This window comes from Phaenicophaeus curvirostris, chromosome 2 (assembly GCF_032191515.1).
Source record: "Phaenicophaeus curvirostris isolate KB17595 chromosome 2, BPBGC_Pcur_1.0, whole genome shotgun sequence".
NCBI classification, from domain to species: domain Eukaryota; kingdom Metazoa; phylum Chordata; class Aves; order Cuculiformes; family Cuculidae; genus Phaenicophaeus; species Phaenicophaeus curvirostris.
In genome coordinates, this window is record NC_091393.1 from 94,881,131 (window position 1) to 94,900,710 (window position 19,580).

Consider the following 19,580-nt stretch of genomic DNA (forward strand, 5'->3'; position numbering starts at 1 on the left):
GGCAGCAGCCACTGCTCAAAGAAACAAGCATCAACCGCTAATAGATCCATTTTACCACCTTGTGATGCCAAAGGACAAATCAGCAGTGGAGTTTAGTAACAGGTTGCTTAGTTCATTCTTTGCTCAGCTGCAGCTTTAATTTAAATAACAGTAATTGCATAATTTTTCTTTCACTGACTGTTGCCTATTTAGAGGCCAATGGAAAGCATGGATTATTCATTCAGCTAGCTTTGGTAATGCCCACCTTATGAAACCACAGCCACAAACAGTTTTCATGTAAAGCTTTTGAGACTGATGGGTAAATTCAGTCAGACGAGCTCTTTCTGCATGATAATGCAGTAGAAGGGGTTATTTCAGCTATAATGGTCTAAGATAAATGCAGTTTTACAGAATTAAGAACATTTCAGAGAAATGTTCCTATTCAATGTCATGTCAGGATGGGAAAAAGTCAAAACATTCCATGAAGATAAATTTCAATGGTTTGATTTCCTGTTTTCAATTTGCTTTATTTTATTTTATCTTTTACATATTTAATTTCCACAGAAAAATACAAATTAGTTAGCATTGCAGTGACAATAGCACAAATGAAAGCCTTTGGCATTAGTGCTATGAAATGATCTGGTAGGTCCAAAGACCGTTTTAAATTCATTCTACCAATAATTTCAAATCTTCAAATGTCTGATTTGACTGTGAATTAAAAAAACCCCAAGAAAACAGAAAATAAAATCAAGCATTTCGCAGGAAGGAAACTATCCAGTTTCTGATCAGCAGCACTGCCAGACTCAGCAGAGGGAAGTAGGGAAGCAATAGCGCCTTAAGTTTGAAGATTTATCTAGTCTTTGAATTCAGCAAGTCTCTTCCCCAGACACTGCGCTGCGAGGAGCCATGTTGCACTGTAGATATTTTGGCAATCAGAAAACAAACAAACAAAAAAAGACAACAACAACAAAACCAAACCCAAACAAAACAAACCAGCCGCAAAAACCAAACCAAAACCACAGAACCCCCCATGTACTATCCCCTGTACTATCCCCAGCTAGAGACCCATCATCTTTGAGAAGATATTCTGCATTACACTCCACAATATATGGTACAGCCTAGAGAATAACTAAATGCTACATTCAGGAGCCAGACTGTAAACTCCAAAATGAGAAATAAAAACCTAAATTGTTTCCCTATAAATGCTCGTTTTTCTTGAGAATTATGAATGACTAAGCTTTATGAAGGACGTAAATGTAGACCATAACCAGTTCTCCCTGCCATCGTCAATTCCCCTCCCAGGAGGAGCATCTGAGCAGCCAGACCCTGCGGGTTTTTGGGAGACGGCCTTTGTGAATCATCTTGACACATCATGATATTTTTTCCATTTGACACTTCTAGGAAGGCTGCGCCCTCTCCTGACAGTTTAGGACTCGACAGCGGTGACTGATAAAGCTGCTTTGCTAAAAAGTCAATGCTGCAGTCCAGAGTTACCAAGACCAGTCCTGCTTGACTTAAAACCTCTACTGCACCGTGGAGAGGGGCTTCACATTGAGATGGATATCTTGAAACTACAAAGGTTTTTCACCATGGTGTAAGAAAAGAAATTGCTTGGAAGCATACACTTTAAAAATCCCCAAACACTAAAAGTTTGAAAATGGACAGAACACCACTCTAGAGTAATGTCCAAATAACATACAATGTTTACAATCCATGCAATTCTATAAAGGAAACTTTCATATGTTGAAAATATAACCTTGGAATTACTGTTGTAACCCATGGATTCCATTCCACAGAACTAATACATAATATGGCTAATGCTATTATAAAGAGTCAGTCTGCCTTCGTAAGCAAATGTAATCTCCTTCAACCGGCAAAGCTTACGCAGGAATGACTAAAGAAATCCCACGCATCTTGTCAATCATTCACACTATCTCCAAGTGAAGATCACCTTCATTTTTTTAATCTGAAATGCTTACCTCTTGTCTGATTAATTTTAAAGACTCACAACTGCATAGTGATTAATGCTTCTGGTCCTAGGAACTACTGAATACAACCAAGAAAGAGAAGGAAATTTTTGTATGGTCAAAAAAGCAGGGACTATTTGGAGGGATTTTCTGCCTTTCTTCATAGCTGAGAATATGAGCCACTTCCTCAAATCACCTGGGAGGTTTACTTAAATTTTCTTCTATTCTAGTACCCAAACACCGACACTGTCAGTCTTTCTGTCTCTCTCCCTGTGGTACGTGGTTTTGCTTGTGGCTTCAGTCTTTTCCACTGAAGGACTTTACATTCTTTTTAAGGGTGTTGGTGCTCAGGTTGTTGTCTAGGGGGCTACAGGCAGCATTTTTATTCCAAATGCTCACTCAAATAATTGATATACCAGCTGTATAAGAGAAGATAATTATTAAATTACCTCCTCTAATTCTATTATTTACAATGTTGCCATACGGATGATGGACACTCATGGCCAACGACCACCAACACAGCTGGAATGAGGAACAATTCTTCATGGACTAACAGCAGACACTGAGGTACGTTTTGGGCCCCTAGAACTTAATGGCTACTGACAGAGATGGGAAGAAACAATCTAGTCAGTCTGTTGCTTTACAACAAAGGTATTTCATTGCTTTTATAGATTCTTCTCTGCATCCTTTCGGTTTGTAAAACACTTTGATGTACGCTGGGTGGAGGTCAAAGATCTTTGACTGCTAAATTGCCTGCCTTCCAGCTCCCTCACCGCTTCTCCTGTCCTGCCAGGTCAGCACAACCTTTATGCTGCGTTTCTGACACTCAGCTGAAAAGAGAGAAAACAGCCACCAGGCGGCGAAGTGTATTACAATACTCATACAGCCTCAGTAACAATCATGCAGCCTCATTAATAATTATCTTCAGCTACTGTAACAGGATTCCTAACGTAACAGAAACATTGCACTAACAATATAATTTTCCCGTGCTTCACTAAGGCCTTATGTTGCTTATTATATTAGCAGATAAATTATAATAACTTCTAAATCCATTTGAGGCATTTTTAGTCCCCAAACCTATCTCAGACACGAAAAGTTGTATGAATAGCGTTGTTTTAAGCCTTCCACGGTTAAACTCCTGTGTGTTTAAATATATGCTTAAGCCTCCGTGGGAACAAAGCGTTAGTACTAAACTTTGATCACTATTTTATTATTGTAATTAGCCAGCACATTGTAACTGCTGTAGAATGTTCAGTTCACTACTGGTGAAGGACGTATGGCAGGCTTTGCACATTATTTAAAACCATGCTATGCATTAAGCCCAGACTTAATAGGCTGGTAGTTCTGACAATATTCACCAATACAGTGTAAACACGTATTATAAGACTGAAAAATACAAATATTTGAAAAAAACAGAAGCACACATATGTTGTTATTTCTCATTATTTTACTTAGTGATTTTGCTGCAAATGTTCTTTTGTCTACGAGATCAAATTGTTATCTGCTTGTGATCCATGGGGAAAAAAAAGCGAATAAGATATTAAAAAAACCTTATAAAATTATTTTTTAAATAGAGCATTTCCCTGCGTGCTTTTTTTTCCTACTCCTTTTCACAAAATTTGCACAACAAACAAGCAAACCAACCCGCAAAAAGCCAGTTCAACTAAAGCATGATTTGCCTGGCGTTACAGTGACACCCAACCTATGTACACACCTTCCCTATGAAGCACTGGCACACATGAATCTCTTTTTGCAGAAACAAATCTGCACCAAGCTACTCTTTAAAGGCAGTAACTCCAGCAGAACCTGCTGCTTGGGTGCCGAGGCTCTAGCATGATGCACAGAGTGGTCCTCGGGGCACCCAACTCTTGTGAAGTCAGCAGGGACATCTTCAACTCAATCAGGTTGCTCAGAGTCCCATCCAACCTGACCTTGAATGTTTCTGGGGATGGGATGCCTACCACCTCTCCCGGCAACCTGTGCTGTTTTGCAGAATCAAACTCTGTAACTCAATTAAGGGTTATAAAGTAGGTATGTGTTTATTCGCCGGCGGGTGCAAGGAGGTAATACTCCTAACTCGCACGCCGTATGGTCTAACAAGCAGATAGTTACAGCGTAAAGACATGCCTATTCATAAATGCCTATTACATATTCATGGCCTTTCCCGCTTCCTATTATAATTAGATTCGAGAAGCTTCTCTCATACTGGCACAGGTGCAACGTCTCCTGGTGATCATGGTCAAGGGTCTCAGAGGGTCTCAGTGTCCCTGAACTCAATCTGTGCACAGGCAAAGCCTCATCCTTATCGAGCTCCAGAACCACAGAGCAGGATGCAGTCGGCTTTCTGCTGTTGCTCACATTCCAGCTTTTATCAGTGAACGTCTGCTGATGAGCTCCTTCCTTATCAACACCCAGGGTCTTCAAGGCCTTTACTAGCAAACAGTGCGAATTCTAGTGAGCTAAGCCCTTCTCTAAGTTCTTTCTAACTTCTCTCCTATATCATATGCCTGTTTATCAGTGCCAGCGTTTCACCGCCCTCAGTGTGAAAAATTTCTTCATAGTACGTAGTCTAAACTTCTGGTTATTTGATTTAAAAACATTAACCCATGTCCTGTTGCTACAGATGCTGCTAAGTTTGTCTCCATCTTTCTGATAAGCCCCCTTTAAGCATTGAAAGGCCACAATAAGGTCTCCTTTGAGTCTTCTCTGAGCTGAACAACCCCAACTGCCTCAGCCTGTCTTCACAGAGGTGTTCCAGGCCTCTGATCATTTTGGTGTCCTCCTCTGAAGTCCATGTCTTTCCTGGGCTGAGGGTTCCAGATCTGGAAGCAGGACTCCCAGTGGGGTCTCGAAAGAGCAGAGCAGAGCAGAGGGGCAGAATCACCTCCCTCGCCCCGCTGGCCACGCTTCTTTTGATGCAGCTCAGGATAAAGGGCCAAATCCCCGTTTCTCTTTGGGACAGGCGCTTTTTATGTCACGTTCTGGTTGTGGTGCCTCCCTGTGGGCAAACGCGCCCCTCTCGCTGCTCCCATACAGTATCAAGAATCATCATAGATTCATCAGAGAATGGTTTAGGTTGGAAAGGACCTTAAAGCCCATCCAGTTCCAACCCCCCTGCCACGGGCAAGGACACCTCCCACTGGATCACGCTGCTCAAGCTCCATCTAACCTGGCCTTGAACACTTCCAGGGACGGGGATCCCTGGCACTGAGCGCAGGCAGCTGCCGCAGCCCACGCGGCACCTCTAGAGGAAAAGAAAAGACATCAATAACAAAAAATAAACCCAAAACAATTAATCCCCCTCCCACCGCCCGTGCCAGGGCACGGAGAGCACCGCAACCCGGCACCGCCCTCTTCCGCCCGAACTCAACATGGCGTCCGCGGCGTCCCCCGCCTCACCCCTTGCCCAAGATGGCCGCCGCGCCGCAGCGGGGGCGGCCTGCCAGCACTTAAGATGGCGGCGGCCTCCTGCCTCTCCCGGCGTGGGGTGGGTACGGGCGCGGCGGCCGCGGTCCCGCCTGTATTTATTTATCGATCGAGGAACACCCCGCCCCGCCGGGCGCCGCGGGGAGCGAGGAGGGGGGCCCTGGGGCGGGAGCGGTGGGGGAGGTGGCGGCGCGGTGGCCGCCGGGAGGCCGAGTGGGCGGTGGCCGCCGGGAGGGGGCCGGGCCGCGTCGACGCGGTTCCTGTCGCCGTGACATGGGTTCCCCCTCGATGGCGGATGCCGCGGGAGGCCCCAGATAACCGCCCGCGGCCCCGCGCCCCTTCGCAATCCTCTCCAACACCCCCTCGCCCCCGCCGCCATGACCGCGCGCGCCCCGCCGCCCCCCGCGCCCCCCGCAGGTAAAGGAGCCGGGGGGGGGGCAGAGCTGGGGGGCAACTCTGAGAAAGGGGAAGGGGGCAGAGGTGGGGGGGCAGCCCTGAGAAGGACAGGGTGGGGGGCAGAGCTGTGGGTGCAGCCTTGAGAAAAGGGGGGACAGAGGTGGGGGGGTAGCCCTAGAGCCGGGGCGGGGGGCAGAGCTGGGGGTGCAGCTCTGGGAAGGGGGAGGGGGGGGCAGAGCTGGGGGTGCAGCCCTGAGAAGGGGGAGGTGTAGTTGGGGATGCAGCCCTGAGAAGAGGCGGGGGGGCAGAGGGTGGGGGTGCTGCCAGGTAGAGTGGGGGGGATCTGAGAGATGCAGCCCTGGGGATGGGGAGCTGGGCTGGGGGTGCAGCACTGCAGTGGGAGCGGGGGCAGAGCCGGGGGTGCAGCCTGGTTTTGGGGGGAACAAGCTGAGCCCCAGGGCGTGCTGCCCTACCTGGTGGGGGGGCTGAGCCGGGGGGTGCAGCCCTGCAGCCGTGTCGGCGGGAACCTGGGCCGGCTTTGCCCTGCCCTGCGCGTTTGGGCTCCCCTCGAGTGTTCTCTTCACAGGGTGCGAATCTGCAGGTGACTCGCTGGAACCCGAGTTATGAGTTTATTTTATTTTGTTTACAATGTTGCTGAAACACTTTGCGTCCCTGACGCTTCAGTTTGCTGTTATAAGTGGCTGCGTGGTGAACCAAAACGTTCTCTTCCTTTAGACAAGATGATTTCTTATACCGAGGGTTAAACCTCAGTGCAAACCTCACTGGGCTTCTTGGTGGTGACAGCCCCTTCCTTCCAGCTGCAGCACAGAGACCGACACCTGCACAAGTTTGACACTCCATTTAAAGCAAATCCCTGTTTGGAAATGAAGGGAGTGTGTAGAAGAAGCGTTGCTGATGAGCACTGGGCTGCTTTGGTCGTATAAGTTTTGTTTTCATGTGTGGTTTATGGTGTGATGTGTTTCGTTAGTGTTGATTTCTTCAACTTTTGAATCCATGATAAAGTGACTTTGATGGATGCTGCTTTTTAACTGGACTGGTCCTTGGAGGCTCAACAAAATTAAAAGCATTTCCTTCTTTTTTTTCTTCTCTGGACGTATGAACTAGACTTGGAATCGGCTTACTTTAGGAATAAAAATGTTAGGTTGTGTTGTTGGTGCACATGGAGGGTTGTGTGCATGCTTGTGCAGCTTATCTGTAGGTAGCAGTTCCTCTTCCCAAAGCTGGAGCCCTACCTGGGGGAATGTGGCGTTAACTGGGAGAGCCAGGGGAAGAGTTGAAGTACCTGTGGCTACGGAGGGGTCAGTTGGTTGGATTTCTTTGTTTATTGTTTTTGGGGGTTTTTTTTTTGAAACATTCCTTTTATATCAGGAAAACAAATAGCCTACATTGGAGGAAGTGAGACTTTAGTTAATTTGTATTTTTAAGTTTATACAGTAAAGGGACTTCAGAAAAGCTAATATGCTTATGGTGTTTCCATTCCACATGATGTTTGTGTAAAGTACAAGTTGTATGACCTTCTAAGGTCATGTGGAAGGGTGAGCACTTCTTTTTACTTCCTTAATTTGTTTATAAGTAAGCAGTTGAAGGATCTCTGCCTCAATCGATCAGTTCCTGCTGATTAATATTTTAATTTATTTTCTTTTTGCTTAGATCATGGTTTCATTTAGCAGAGGATTTAATAGTCTATAAGATTCAGTTACAGACGGTGAATTGTATTTGTGTTGCATATTTCTGTTGATGAAGGCAGAGTGTGATCTTAAAAATTTCTTTACTAACTTGAAGTTCATGCAAACATTTCAACACTCTAATTATATGGAATAATAATCTGAAACTTTCAAGACTTCAGAAAGGCTTATCTTTCACAGTGAAAATAATAGAGCAGCTTAGATGGACTTGTGTCAACACTCGACCTCTTCCTCTTGAAATATTCATAGAGCTCTCCTTGCAGATGTGTAGCGGTGTCAATTGGAAACCCAGTGGTAAAGAAATTGATGCTGAATCTGGTTGTTTTCCCTTTACTTGGTGGCATAATCTTCTTTCAGTTACTCATTATCTTTGACAAAATGCTCATTCCTTTGTGCTATTGTACTGCTTGACAACTTAAACCATGTCTTTGTGAACGTTTCAGTGCATTGACATACTAACCCTTTCATGGGGATTCAAAATACTCATAAATTTGCGTAGTACTCTTTAAGAGAAGCATCTTGGATCCTATTCATTGCTAGGTTTCAGAAATCTTGTCTGTTAATTTTATTTTTCTTTTGTGCAGGAAACACAGTGTAAGCTGCTCCTGTGCACACACAAAAAGGCCTCGAAACGTGCCTTGTTTGAATACAGTCTCATTTCCAGTAGACTTTCTTCCATCCTAATGTCTTTAGCAGTTAAAGTTTTGGATTGATGCTGCAAGGAATGTTTCTGTAATGGTACCACTTGCAAGGTGATATAAAGAGTCTGCTTTTGTAGGACAAATAATTTGGGATTTTCAAATCCAAAAGTCCTGTGTTGGAGAACCAGAAGGAAGGACAAATCCTTTTTCATTTGAATGTAGGTACCGGGGGAAGGAAATGTGGAACCTCAAGTTCATGTGTCTGATTAAAAGTGATGGGAAATATATTTTTTTAATTTTTTATATTATTTTTTTCTTCAGAGTATTAAGTGTCCCTCCTGTATTGTGTTTTTAATGCGAGATAATGTCTGTAGGTAGGATAAATGATGAATAATGTAAGTCTGTTTCTGGTCTATGTGTTTTAACCTGCTTCAGTTGCAGAGGGGTGTGCCTTCTTAGGTAGTTGTTCTCTGCATATTGAAAAAAAACATTTGTTCACTTAAAAACAAGCAAAAATTTGCATTAATGGGTGGAAGACCTATGGTTATTCGCCCTGTGCAACTGTATTTCCTCCACCAAGTGGCAGGACAGCCGTTCATATAAGGGTGCACCTCTGGGCAGTTGTAATTTGCTCTTTACTGTAGTCTTTGTGATGTCGGAAGGGTTTGTGTGATGGAGAACATACAGCGCTGTAAATGAATCTCTGAGAACAGTTGACTTTAGGTAAGCTAGTTCTAATACTTTTTAATCCAACATCTTTCTGTCTTAATTTAGAACAGGTTTACAGCAAACATGTTTGAGGGTAACATCCAGAAATAAATTTTCTTATTGAGTAGAGTAGTTTTAAAAGGAATTTAAGAAATTTTGAGAAGAAAAACATCCCGATTGTGTTCTTGTGATACCTGTTATTCCACATTGTATGGTTGTGTGCTATGCATTGGGCACAAATATTGTATTCCCACAGAGCCAGGTTTTAAGCCCGATTGACTTTTCCAGCCAGCTATGTTTTGCCTATATGAGTTAAAACCATGCTTGTTCTAAAACATCTTCCCTACTGTCTGTTTACAGATTTAGGTACAGATTTATCTGCAGTTTTGAAAGCAAGTCAGTAGATGTAGGGTTAAAATGTTGGGGGTTTTTTTGCTTATGGTAAAGTTATAAATACAACCTGGTCTCTTGGTTTGGCAGAAGTGATGCTATTCTTTGTTAAAAAAGAGTTTTATGAACTAACACAACATTTAGATTCATATTTTTCAAATGTTCGTGTGATTCCATGGCTAAGCCTCGATGAAATAGGGAGAAACAGCTAGTGAAAGTAAGTTTGGTTGCTTACTTTATATAGTCTAACAAGTAGGACTTCAAGGAAGATTTCAGGGTTCTGCCACCTAATTTGGTCTTCCTGTATTGTCACTGATGAGAAAAGGAGGAGCACTGTCAAAGTGTTTTGGATCTTATATAGGTGGATTGCCTGGTGTTAACTGCTGCCCTGGTGAGGACAGGAAGGATGCCCTGCTTGAGTTTAGGGTCTGAATCCTCATGAAAGTCTGAGTTTTGTTACTTTAATGTTTGTTCTACATACAACACTTTCCAGTAGGTGTCTGGTGTATTTGGTGTTTATTTGAAGTCACAGTAATATACAGTGTTATTGATTGATTAATTCCAAATGTCAGCTAATGAGTAATAAGGCTTAGATACATTGGCCTCATTGGAACTGGAGAACATTGTTTTCCTCAGCTCATATGTCCAAGCGAAAAAAGTGCTCTGAAACTCCTGCTTTGGGTAATGGACCTTCTGGCTGTAATGGCATTAGATTCAAAATCGAAAACATTGATTTCTTAGAGGCTTTATGAAGTAAACATTTTCTTGCTGTGTTTTGTTTGCTGGTAGCTTATTCCAAAAATAAAAGTAAGCTTATTAAAGCAATTTAGGAACATACTGACTTGGCCCTGGATGCTGACTCTCTGGAGTAGATTTGGGTTGTAGAAATGCAATTTTAACAGATGGGCTCTCCTCATTTACAATGGCCCTTCTAGAAATAAGTTCTTAGATGCAGAAAGACTACAAATCCATTTTTGCGTTGTTCATGAGAGACAGCGAATAGGTAAAGTTATAACCGAAGAGGACAGCTTTTCCTACTGGAAGCCAACATTTTGCTGTAGTGAGAAGTGTGAATCTGAACCTTACCACAGTATTTTTCATATCTGCTTGAGGAGTTACCTTGCAGTAGAAGAGTTAAATGTTCTTGGAAAGATCACATACTAGCAGCTAATGACTTGAGTCCATCTCCTTACCATTTCAAGACTTTTACTGTGGGGCATTTCAGTAAAGTCATTTCTGTTATGGAGATCTTGATCATGCCATTTCTGATTATTTTGTTTTTGCTATGCTTTCAGTGATGGGTTGATTAACTCAGCTTTACTTTCAGAATAACCCACGGTTGGGGGGTTATCTGTTGCTTTGCTAATGTTCATCGTAAGTTAAAGGCAATAGTCTGCTTTACAAGCAGTTTTTTCTTTTGAACTTGCGTATGTCTCATATTTCTTTAGAGATACTCTTTGTTTATGGCTTCCCAATTTTTATGTCTTGTTGAACATGCTCTTTTGAGTTTTGCCTTGGAAGATATGTAGGGAAGGATATATTTATACTTACTTTTGCCTGTTGTAGTTCCCCTGTTCTCTTTGCGGCCATGTCTTTGTTAGACCTGTTTCTATTATTCTACAAAAGGTAATGAAGAAGGATGTGATCCGTGTATGAGGAAAGCATGTATTGTCCCCTGTTTACTGCAATCAAATAATAAGATACCCTTGTTTGATAGTAAATGTTTTAGAAACCCAGTTAGTAGCTTGAGATAAAAGAAGGATATGCATTTTATTTCTATGAGTTCTTGCTCTCTCAAAACTTGTGTCAACTACTGCTCTTATCTTTTCCAGTATTAATGAGTTCTCTTCTCTTTAGTGTTTCAAATGAACTTGAGGTACATCTGTAAATGCTTGTGACCTTAGAAAAATATTTAGAGAAAGAGCTGCAGTAACAGTATTGAGTCTGTCCAAATGAATAAGCAATGCTTTTCTTTCTTTAAAGTAAAATGTCAGTATGTACCTCAAGTATATTGGGGAATTACATTTATAGCATGACTTTAACAGTGGTCTTACTTTTATGATACTGAAATTAGTTTGTGAAATTCCTTTGTAATGAGTACCAAAGTATGAATATAAAAAACCACACAGAAACAGGAATGTTAACTAGTGTTTTCAGCTGGGTGGTTTTGGTTTGGTTTTGTTTTGAAAACAGTTCATTTGCAGAAAATGGCATCTGAAAAAGAACACATTTTTAATACTTTTTTTTTTTTTCTGGAAAACACTGGGCCACGGCATGTCATGGGGAATTGATGGAAATCCATCATCAGTCAACTATTATAAACGACTGTGATTCAGAAAAAATTTGCTGACACTTGTCAATGTAGATCTGTGATCATGGCTAAAATAATCCAGTCTAAGCGTGAGCACTTGAACTCCTTCAGATACTCCACTCCGAGGTGTAGGGTCTGCTGCCAGAAATCTGGGCTGTTGCATGCTACAAATTGTGGTAATAGCTGCTCTACTTAATGTGCAAGTAACAACTGTTTTAATTTCCCTCAAAGCAGAATCCTCACAATACAGTGTTCTGAAAAATACTGGTATGACTTTTCTCCTTTTGTTTCACTTTAAGCATGTTGCTCTCTAGAGTTCTGTGAACAACAAATAAATTGTGTTAACATAACAACGTTACACTCACATGATACAGTTCCATACATTATGAAGCTCCTTAACTTTGGCTTTTAAATGCAGCTGTAACATCATCAGAAATAGCTGACGTTAAAGAAAAAAAATACACAGGTCCATGCAATTGTTTATGCAGCTGGTTCTTACGGGTTAAACGATTAAACGTGGTAGACAACCAAACCTATGATCAGATTTTTAAATGCACAATTGATGTTCCTTGCAGATCCTGTTTTGGCAACAGTTATTGAAACAAATCTGGAGCAGACTATTGTGCTACTGGCTTGCTGCTGTGTAAATGATCCCTGTGACATTTTAAAAGTGCTTTGAAATGAAAAATTGAAGGAATTTTTTTCTCTGTGGCAGAAATTACAGGAGAGAGAGTTTTTAGATGGTCAGACATTCTTCCTACATATTTGCATGGGCTTTAGCATTCTGCTTCATGTTATCTTTGTCCTGTTTGTCGTGTGCTATTCATGTTCCTTGCCTCCCATTTTTCACGTCAGCTGGGAAGAAAAGGAGTCTTTTAGGTAAATTCCTTTTGACTGTGATGCTTGCTGCTCTCAAGTTATTAATTTTGTTTTCTGAATGCTGCGTCTTGGAGTTTTTTTAGATCATCTTTGCCCTTAGGGATTTTTTTAACTCTTTTGTGATTTATTTTTAGCTGAGGTTAAGATGATAATACAGTAAATGGTCCTCAAAAATATGAATAGGGTTGTTATCATGGATAATATATGGAAGTATATCCAGTGCAGGTTAAAAATTTTTTTGTTACATGTTCTTACATGAGATCCTCTGATGCAGAGTGATGGATTACTTACTAATTCAGAGATGAATATATTTCAGATATCTCAAGGGAAAACTAACTTGTACAAGGTTATAAATCTGAGAAAGCCTAAAAATAAAACAAAAAATGTATGTTTATGCTGAAACATATGGATAACATTTCTGTTTAATGGAAAGTTCAGAATTTTTTTTAAGGCCTCTGATTCATCATGGTGTCTTTGAGACACCAAAATCTCAAAAGGCTATGTCTTTGAGATACAGTAAAGTAAACCCCACCTTTTTAGTTAGGTTTTGTTGCTTAGTCTGAGTCGTGATGACTGCAGTTTTTTTATTTAGTTTAAGTACTATTGACCTATATAATCTGTAAATTAGGAACGTCATCAGCATCCTCTTATATCTGTTTCCTATTCACAAAGCTGTGATAATCTAGAGGCCATCAAACTGGCGGTGCTTCCTAAGTTAAACAAAAGAGTAGCATCTGATCAGAGTACTTTCCAAGGTTTTAGAATACTTCAGGCTGTAGGAGCACAATGTGGATTTGTTTTATTACTGAACCAGCAAAACTATGTTAATGTCATTCTCTATGTACAGGACTAAGTTCATGTATTTGCTGGCTGGAAACACATTTGAGATTGCTTCTATCTTCAGCTTTCTTTCCTCTTCCTATGGTTTTTCATCAATAATAACAATTTCTGGGAGAGGGGAGGTCAGTCTACATAGATTTAGTCTCCTTTTTACTTGAATACAAATGGCTTAATTATTCTAAAACTGTTTAGAACAAAATAATTTAAAACTGATCTGTATCCATTTCAAATTACTTCATGTATAGTATGGTGCTTTTGTATTAAACTTGATTTCTATTACTCATACTGTGCGGAAATCTTCAAGGGTGGGTCTTGTGGACTTCAGAAGTCTTGGTTTCAAAACCAAATGTATTAACTTCCTCGCTTTAACTCGTGTTCCCGTGCAAGCATTTGACTTTCTCAAGCATGTAGTGCTTTATAGACAGCATGTTTGAGGGTAATTGAAGTATTCAGGGATTTTATTTGGGTTTCTGCTTCAAATTTCTGTAGGTTTTTCTTTTCAATGTAAATCAATATTCTGTAGAAATGTTTTAAAATATTTTTTTTCCAAAGGGCTTTAGGGATGTGTTTTACAGGACTTGTACATCTCTGCCTAATGGAGAATAAAACATCTAATCATGTGATAAAATTACTGTTGAGGTTGCAGTGGCTTCAATCACAGTATTTGGTCTTGGTCACAGAACTGCTTATCTCACCATCTAGTATTATTCCCTAGAAGCCAATCAGGGGTGCTTTTTGTAGGACTCTTGTTTTCACCTTCCTTCTTTCCAGCCATTTAGTTGTTCGCATTCTTTTTATTTCTGGGATGATGAAAGTTTATATCCAATCAATGCTATCCTGAAAATACTGTTGAGGGATTTTTGTTTCAAGAAATAGTTTCTTGCCTTTATGGCTATTCAGCTTTTGTGACATGGGTTAAAATGATAAGATTAGTGTCAATTGGGTTTTCCAAATGGGTGTAGCAAATCTTGTTAAATTTCAGGAGGTTTAATAATAATTTTACCCTACTGTCTACTGAGATTCATCTGGAGACTTGTGAATACAAATATAGTTACAATTGATGATTTGTTATAACCAAGCAAACCCTTTGTTTTTATTTGAAAAAAAGAAAACAAGAAATCTTTTCCCCTTTCCAGGAATTGGGGGTTAGTGGGGGGCGGAGGGGGAGAGCAAGTCCTGTCCCTGTTGATACCATTTTCTCTGTCCTTTCTCATAAATGTTATATGTTACTAGAGAGCTACTAATTCATGGCCTAGGAGTCATGAATTCCAGGCACAATGCCATTCACTGTTTGACTGACTCCTCTATAGCTGTAAACAGTGGTATGCCCAAGATAGTGTCCTGAGGCAAGCACGGCTGGTATATGCCAATATCTAGCTGGTCTCTCTTTCTCCAAAAGAACATCCAGCACTTCCATCTACTGGGGCATATCTTCATGTACAGCATACGGATCTTCATCTGCTGTAAGGCATTCAGAAAGCAATTGTAGTCTGGATACACTGTTTTTTTCCTTAGTGCTGATGGTTGACCTCAGTATATGCTGGAAATTTGGATATCAAGAAGGACTGGCTGCTCTGATAGTTACAAAGAAGAAAAGCTAAAATACTGTATTTAGTGGATTGAAAACTCAGGAGACTGGAAGGCAAACATGTTGGAATAATCTTGATGGGAACTCCAGGTCATGCTTTGCCAGACATCTTGTAAAGGATTTTTAATATATGACGTGAAACAGCTATTGCTAGACTTTGATGTAAAAGGGAGCTTGCTTTTGAGAGAAGAGGCGTCTGAGATAAGAGAATGAAGCTCTTCTCTCAAATACCTCATTAAGCAGCTGGTGCTGAGTAAGCGTACGTGGGAGCTTGTTGACAACTTATTCTTTACTCTGAACAGAATTCTTTTGCAGTCTTCTTCGGTTTGCATGTGATGTTACAAATTACTTCATGGTTTCATCTGATTAGTATAACCGTCTTTATAACAGCAAAATACGCTTTTAAAGAAACCTGTAGGTATGCTAGTCACCTTAAAGATGCCAGATGTTCTTGACAAATAGCAAGAATTGTTTAGCTCAAGTGCTGTGGTATGTTGTGCTTGAGAAGAACTGAAGAGTTTTGTCGTTGCAATACCCTGTTTAGGTGCATGTGCAAAGTTGTTTGCTAAAGATTTTGGAGTTAAGGATCATGTTTGATCTGTGTTTTCAGAACTGGTATTGTAAAGCCTGCACTTATTCTAGTGGTTAGAAATGCAAATATTTGCTAATATGCGTAGATTGTTTCCACTCCTTTTCTGTAGGTAAAGTTTAGTATGTTGTTACAGTTTATTAATGACGAGTGTCGTTTGAAGAAGTTGGTTGTAGCTCTGCCTTTAAGGGCTCTGATCTTTGAACTATTGAAGCGGTGGGTACAATTGTGAATCCATAAATAGTAGTATTTACTGCTTCGCTAACTACATACAATGTTGAAAAAATCAAGATCACTCTTTAGGAAAGAGGATTTTCCATCCATACCTCATTTATTACTGTAATGGTTTGCAATGTTAAGATGGAGTCCTTCATCTGTTTCTATCTAGGCCATGAGAATACTTTCTTCTTTCTTTTTTCCCCCTCTGATTTAGTGATTAGCGTTTAAATATTTTATGGATAATCTTGCTCTGTTCTGCTTTTAAGAATAAGTTTTGGAAAAGTTTCTTTTGCTCTGAGCTTTGCTGGTGTTCATAGTGGCATCTCCCAACTGGCAGGGTTTGTAAGACAAAAGCAGGCTGGCAGCAGCAGCTGTGAAGACACTGCACATGGGCTCGCAGTTATGAAATCCAGAGAATGAGGAAACCTAGTGGAAACCTATGAATCAGTAGAGAGAAACCTAAACAGTAGGGTGGTGTATCATAGCTAGCAATTAAACCAGCTGTTCCTTCCTCTTCTCCTTCACCGTTTCTAAGCTTCTGGGAATATTTTTCAAAGTCTTTGATGCTGCGTAAGGTGTCCTGTGTACATGACTGTTGTAGCATAGTTTATCAGGTGCTTTAATTTCTGTCACAAAGCCAACTGGGCACACAAATGAACATGGGAAAAGATGGACCAGGGTTGCTGGCTGTTCTGTGAATTGCTGGTGACAGGAGGTAGAGAACTGATGGGTTAAAATCGACTTTAGTTATGTCTATTTGTTGCACAACAGCTCAAGACAAATGTGTTTTGTGTTCTGGCGTTTTAGCACTGTCTGCTGAGAATATGGTCATACAGTACTTCACAAGAGACTTGAACTGTTCCCTGGAGATTCTCTGTGACTTCTAAAACAGAAGAGTTGGGTAGAAAATGGGTTTAGAAAGCATTGGGAAGTAATGTTGACATTGACCCATACATGCACATTTTAAAATGAAATGTGAGATTATAAACATTAAAAAAAAAAGACAAAATTTAGCCAAGCTTAATACGCTTTCTTTTTTTGTTATAGAAATACATTAACTTTGAAGTGGAAGTAAACAATGGAACCGGATATTATTCGAATGTACTCCTCATCCCCTCCACCACTAGACAATGGAGCTGATGATGATGATGAAGATGAATTTGGAGAATTTGGAGGATTTTCTGGTGTAAGCACGGCTGGTGTGGCTTTTGCTGATTTTGATACACCTGAGTACAGTCATCCAAAGGAAGAGTTTATATCCACAAATCATTTCATCCCACTTCATGATTACTCTGACAATGTAGCTAGCATCGCAACTTTCACATCTGTTAAAAATGTTAAAGACTGCATTGCAGAGCTTCCCACTCTTACTAAGGAACTTTCTGATATGTCAGCTACTAGTACCAGCAAAGAAAGTAAGTTTAGAACTTCAGGTGCTGCTTTAGATGATGCAAACAAAAGAGGGGAACAAAGAGATGACACTGGAAATTCAGAGTCTCATGTCGTTAGAACTGGTATAGCAGTTGAGAGCCAGGGTGAGCAAATAGATGCTTGTAATGGTGAGAAACTTCCATGTCTAGAGATTCTAACAAACGGATTTGCGGCATCAGACCCTGTAAATCCTCAGGGAACAGAAGATCTAGACGGTATTGGTGACTCAAAGGGATTGAAAACTGTTATCATCCATAGTACTGAGCAAAATTTGAACTCAATGCCTAGCTCGGGTGAAGACTTTGCAGATTTTGCCACATTCTCAAACAATAAAACAATCCATTTGGAGGGAACAGGACCTACAATATTCAGTGTTCTTAATGAAAGGGACTCTCTGAGCATTCAGGAGAATAACAGAATAAACAGAGTAACTTGTATTGAAGAAAAGGTTTGCATTTCAGAAATTAATTGTGAACAGGGTCCCTCAGCACTGGAAGATAATGAATTTGCCATTTCTAGTATATCTCTAACAACTGGAAGTTCAATATGCACTACTGAAAATGGAGAACACAGTGAGAGAAAAAGACAACATGGCACAGAGAATGGCAAAGATTTTGCTAGGCCTGATGACTCTTCAGGAGCAGAGGACATCAAAGCTGATAAGATCCAAAGCCTAAGCAGTGATCGTAGAGGAGAAAAATTGGGTGATTCTGAAGATCACAAGAACGGTGCAAGTAGTACTGAAGTTGTAGCTTGCAGTGACACACATGATGATGATTTTGGTGATTTTGGTTCAGTCAGCAGTACATCTTCCACCTTCATTAATGTTCAAAAATCAGTAAACGCTCTAGATTCAGAAGGAACTTCCGAACAGCCTGCACATATTAGTGAACCTAATGATGATTTTGGTCAATTCAGGGAGACAAGTACTGTTTCTCTGCAGCCAGCAAGATTGAATCAAGCTGAACTAAATCAGACTGCTGACACTTTAGAATGTGATACTACCAGTAAAATGTCAGGTATAGACTTCCGGCATACTACTGAGGTAGAAAGAGGTGATGATAGTGAATTTGGAGACTTTGATTCAGTGCCAAAACCTCAGGATGAGAGTGTTACTTTTCAGGACTCTGACGATTTTGCAGACTTCAGTTCAGCAGGTTGTAACCAGGCTACAGACTGGAATGCTTTTGAAGATGAACAAAAAGATGGCTATTCTTGGGCTGCCTTTGGAGATGAGCAAGCTGGTGAATCTCATCACAGAAAAGAGACGTGGCAGTCACATAGGACAGATGTATCTGCCAGGATTGATAGTCCAGCATTACACAAGACTGACAGTTTTGCTTTAGCGTCTTCTCAAGGAACTACCAGTAAGCAATCTCAAGAGCCAGCACCTTCAGTCCAGGTAAGGATGATTTTGGTTGTGTGCGTGTTCAGTGTTCTGCTCTTGTGCATACTGCAGTTCCTGGTTCCTGCTTCTGCATACAACAAATGTTTGGATAGTCCTTGTTTGTCTTGTGGGAGAGATTTAATTTGGTGGGTGAGACAGACTGGTATGAAATAGTATGCTGTGTTTGCCTCTTGTCTTTTTCAATGTTACTTCCCACAGAAAAACAGGCAGGGTATGCTGGAATTGTATGCGTTTGTTTTGATGATTGTAGTGGTCCTTCACATAAACTGGTAAAGCAATAAGTGATCATATACATTTTGGAGACTATGATAATTCTTCCTTTAGCTCATAAGATTACTGCCTTTTTGGGGGGCACTCAATGTTATCTTTTCATGAAACAGTGGTGCGACTGGAAGATGAGATTACTGATTCCTAAAACTTTTCATCACTAGGTCTTTTACAAGTCAGCGGAGATCTGTGCCTGTTTATACGTATATAATTTTTTAATATTACTTTTACAAAATTCAGAACAATTTGAGTTTCAAATTGGTTTTGATGCTTCTTTTTAATCATGTCATCCCATGTGAGTGGTTTAGAGTATGCTCTGTCTTTCTGAAGCATACAGCAACACTGGCAATAAAGGGTGTTAGTGGTAATGTGTGTCTAAAAGGTTTGGATCTTCTCTGGCAATAAAAGGAAATGAGGCAAGTCCCTTCTTCTAGGACCTTGTGTAGGCTTGATGACAGCCCTGCCTCTTTCCGTTTCCTACCAGTGCTGGATTAAATGGCTTTTCAGAAGAAGGTTGTACCAGCTGGAGCTTTGCAAGCGTCGGCAAAAGGAATGAAGCTTTTGGGGCTTGGTGCTGATTTCTTGTCATATTAAAAGGCGTGAGCCTCGGCTCCTGACACTTCCTTCTTCCTGTTTTGTGCAATGGCTGCCATGGCAAATTTCCCCGTGGTTTCATGAGCCAAAAAAACCTGAATTGAACCTGCAGGTGGATATTTGTGCCTGTGCAAAACCTTGTTCATCATCACCTGCATGTGTGGATCCATTTCTCAAGCTGAAAGCACAAATCTGTTGTTACCTCTTCTGTTGGTCATTCACGCGTACAACTGTAGAGTGC

At 40.9% G+C, this 19,580-nt stretch overlaps 1 protein-coding gene across 1 annotated transcript in view; it reads left to right on the forward strand.

The window, feature by feature from the left end:
• The first annotated feature begins 5,625 nt into the window (after positions 1-5,625).
• AFTPH (aftiphilin) overlaps positions 5,626-19,580 on the forward strand; it is a 46,125-nt gene continuing 32,170 nt past the window's right edge. Inside the window, 2 exon segments of the mRNA XM_069850084.1 lie at positions 5,626-5,789; positions 16,687-18,472. Coding sequence (XP_069706185.1) covers positions 16,718-18,472 — 1,755 coding nt within the window. The 5' untranslated portion in view covers positions 5,626-5,789; positions 16,687-16,717.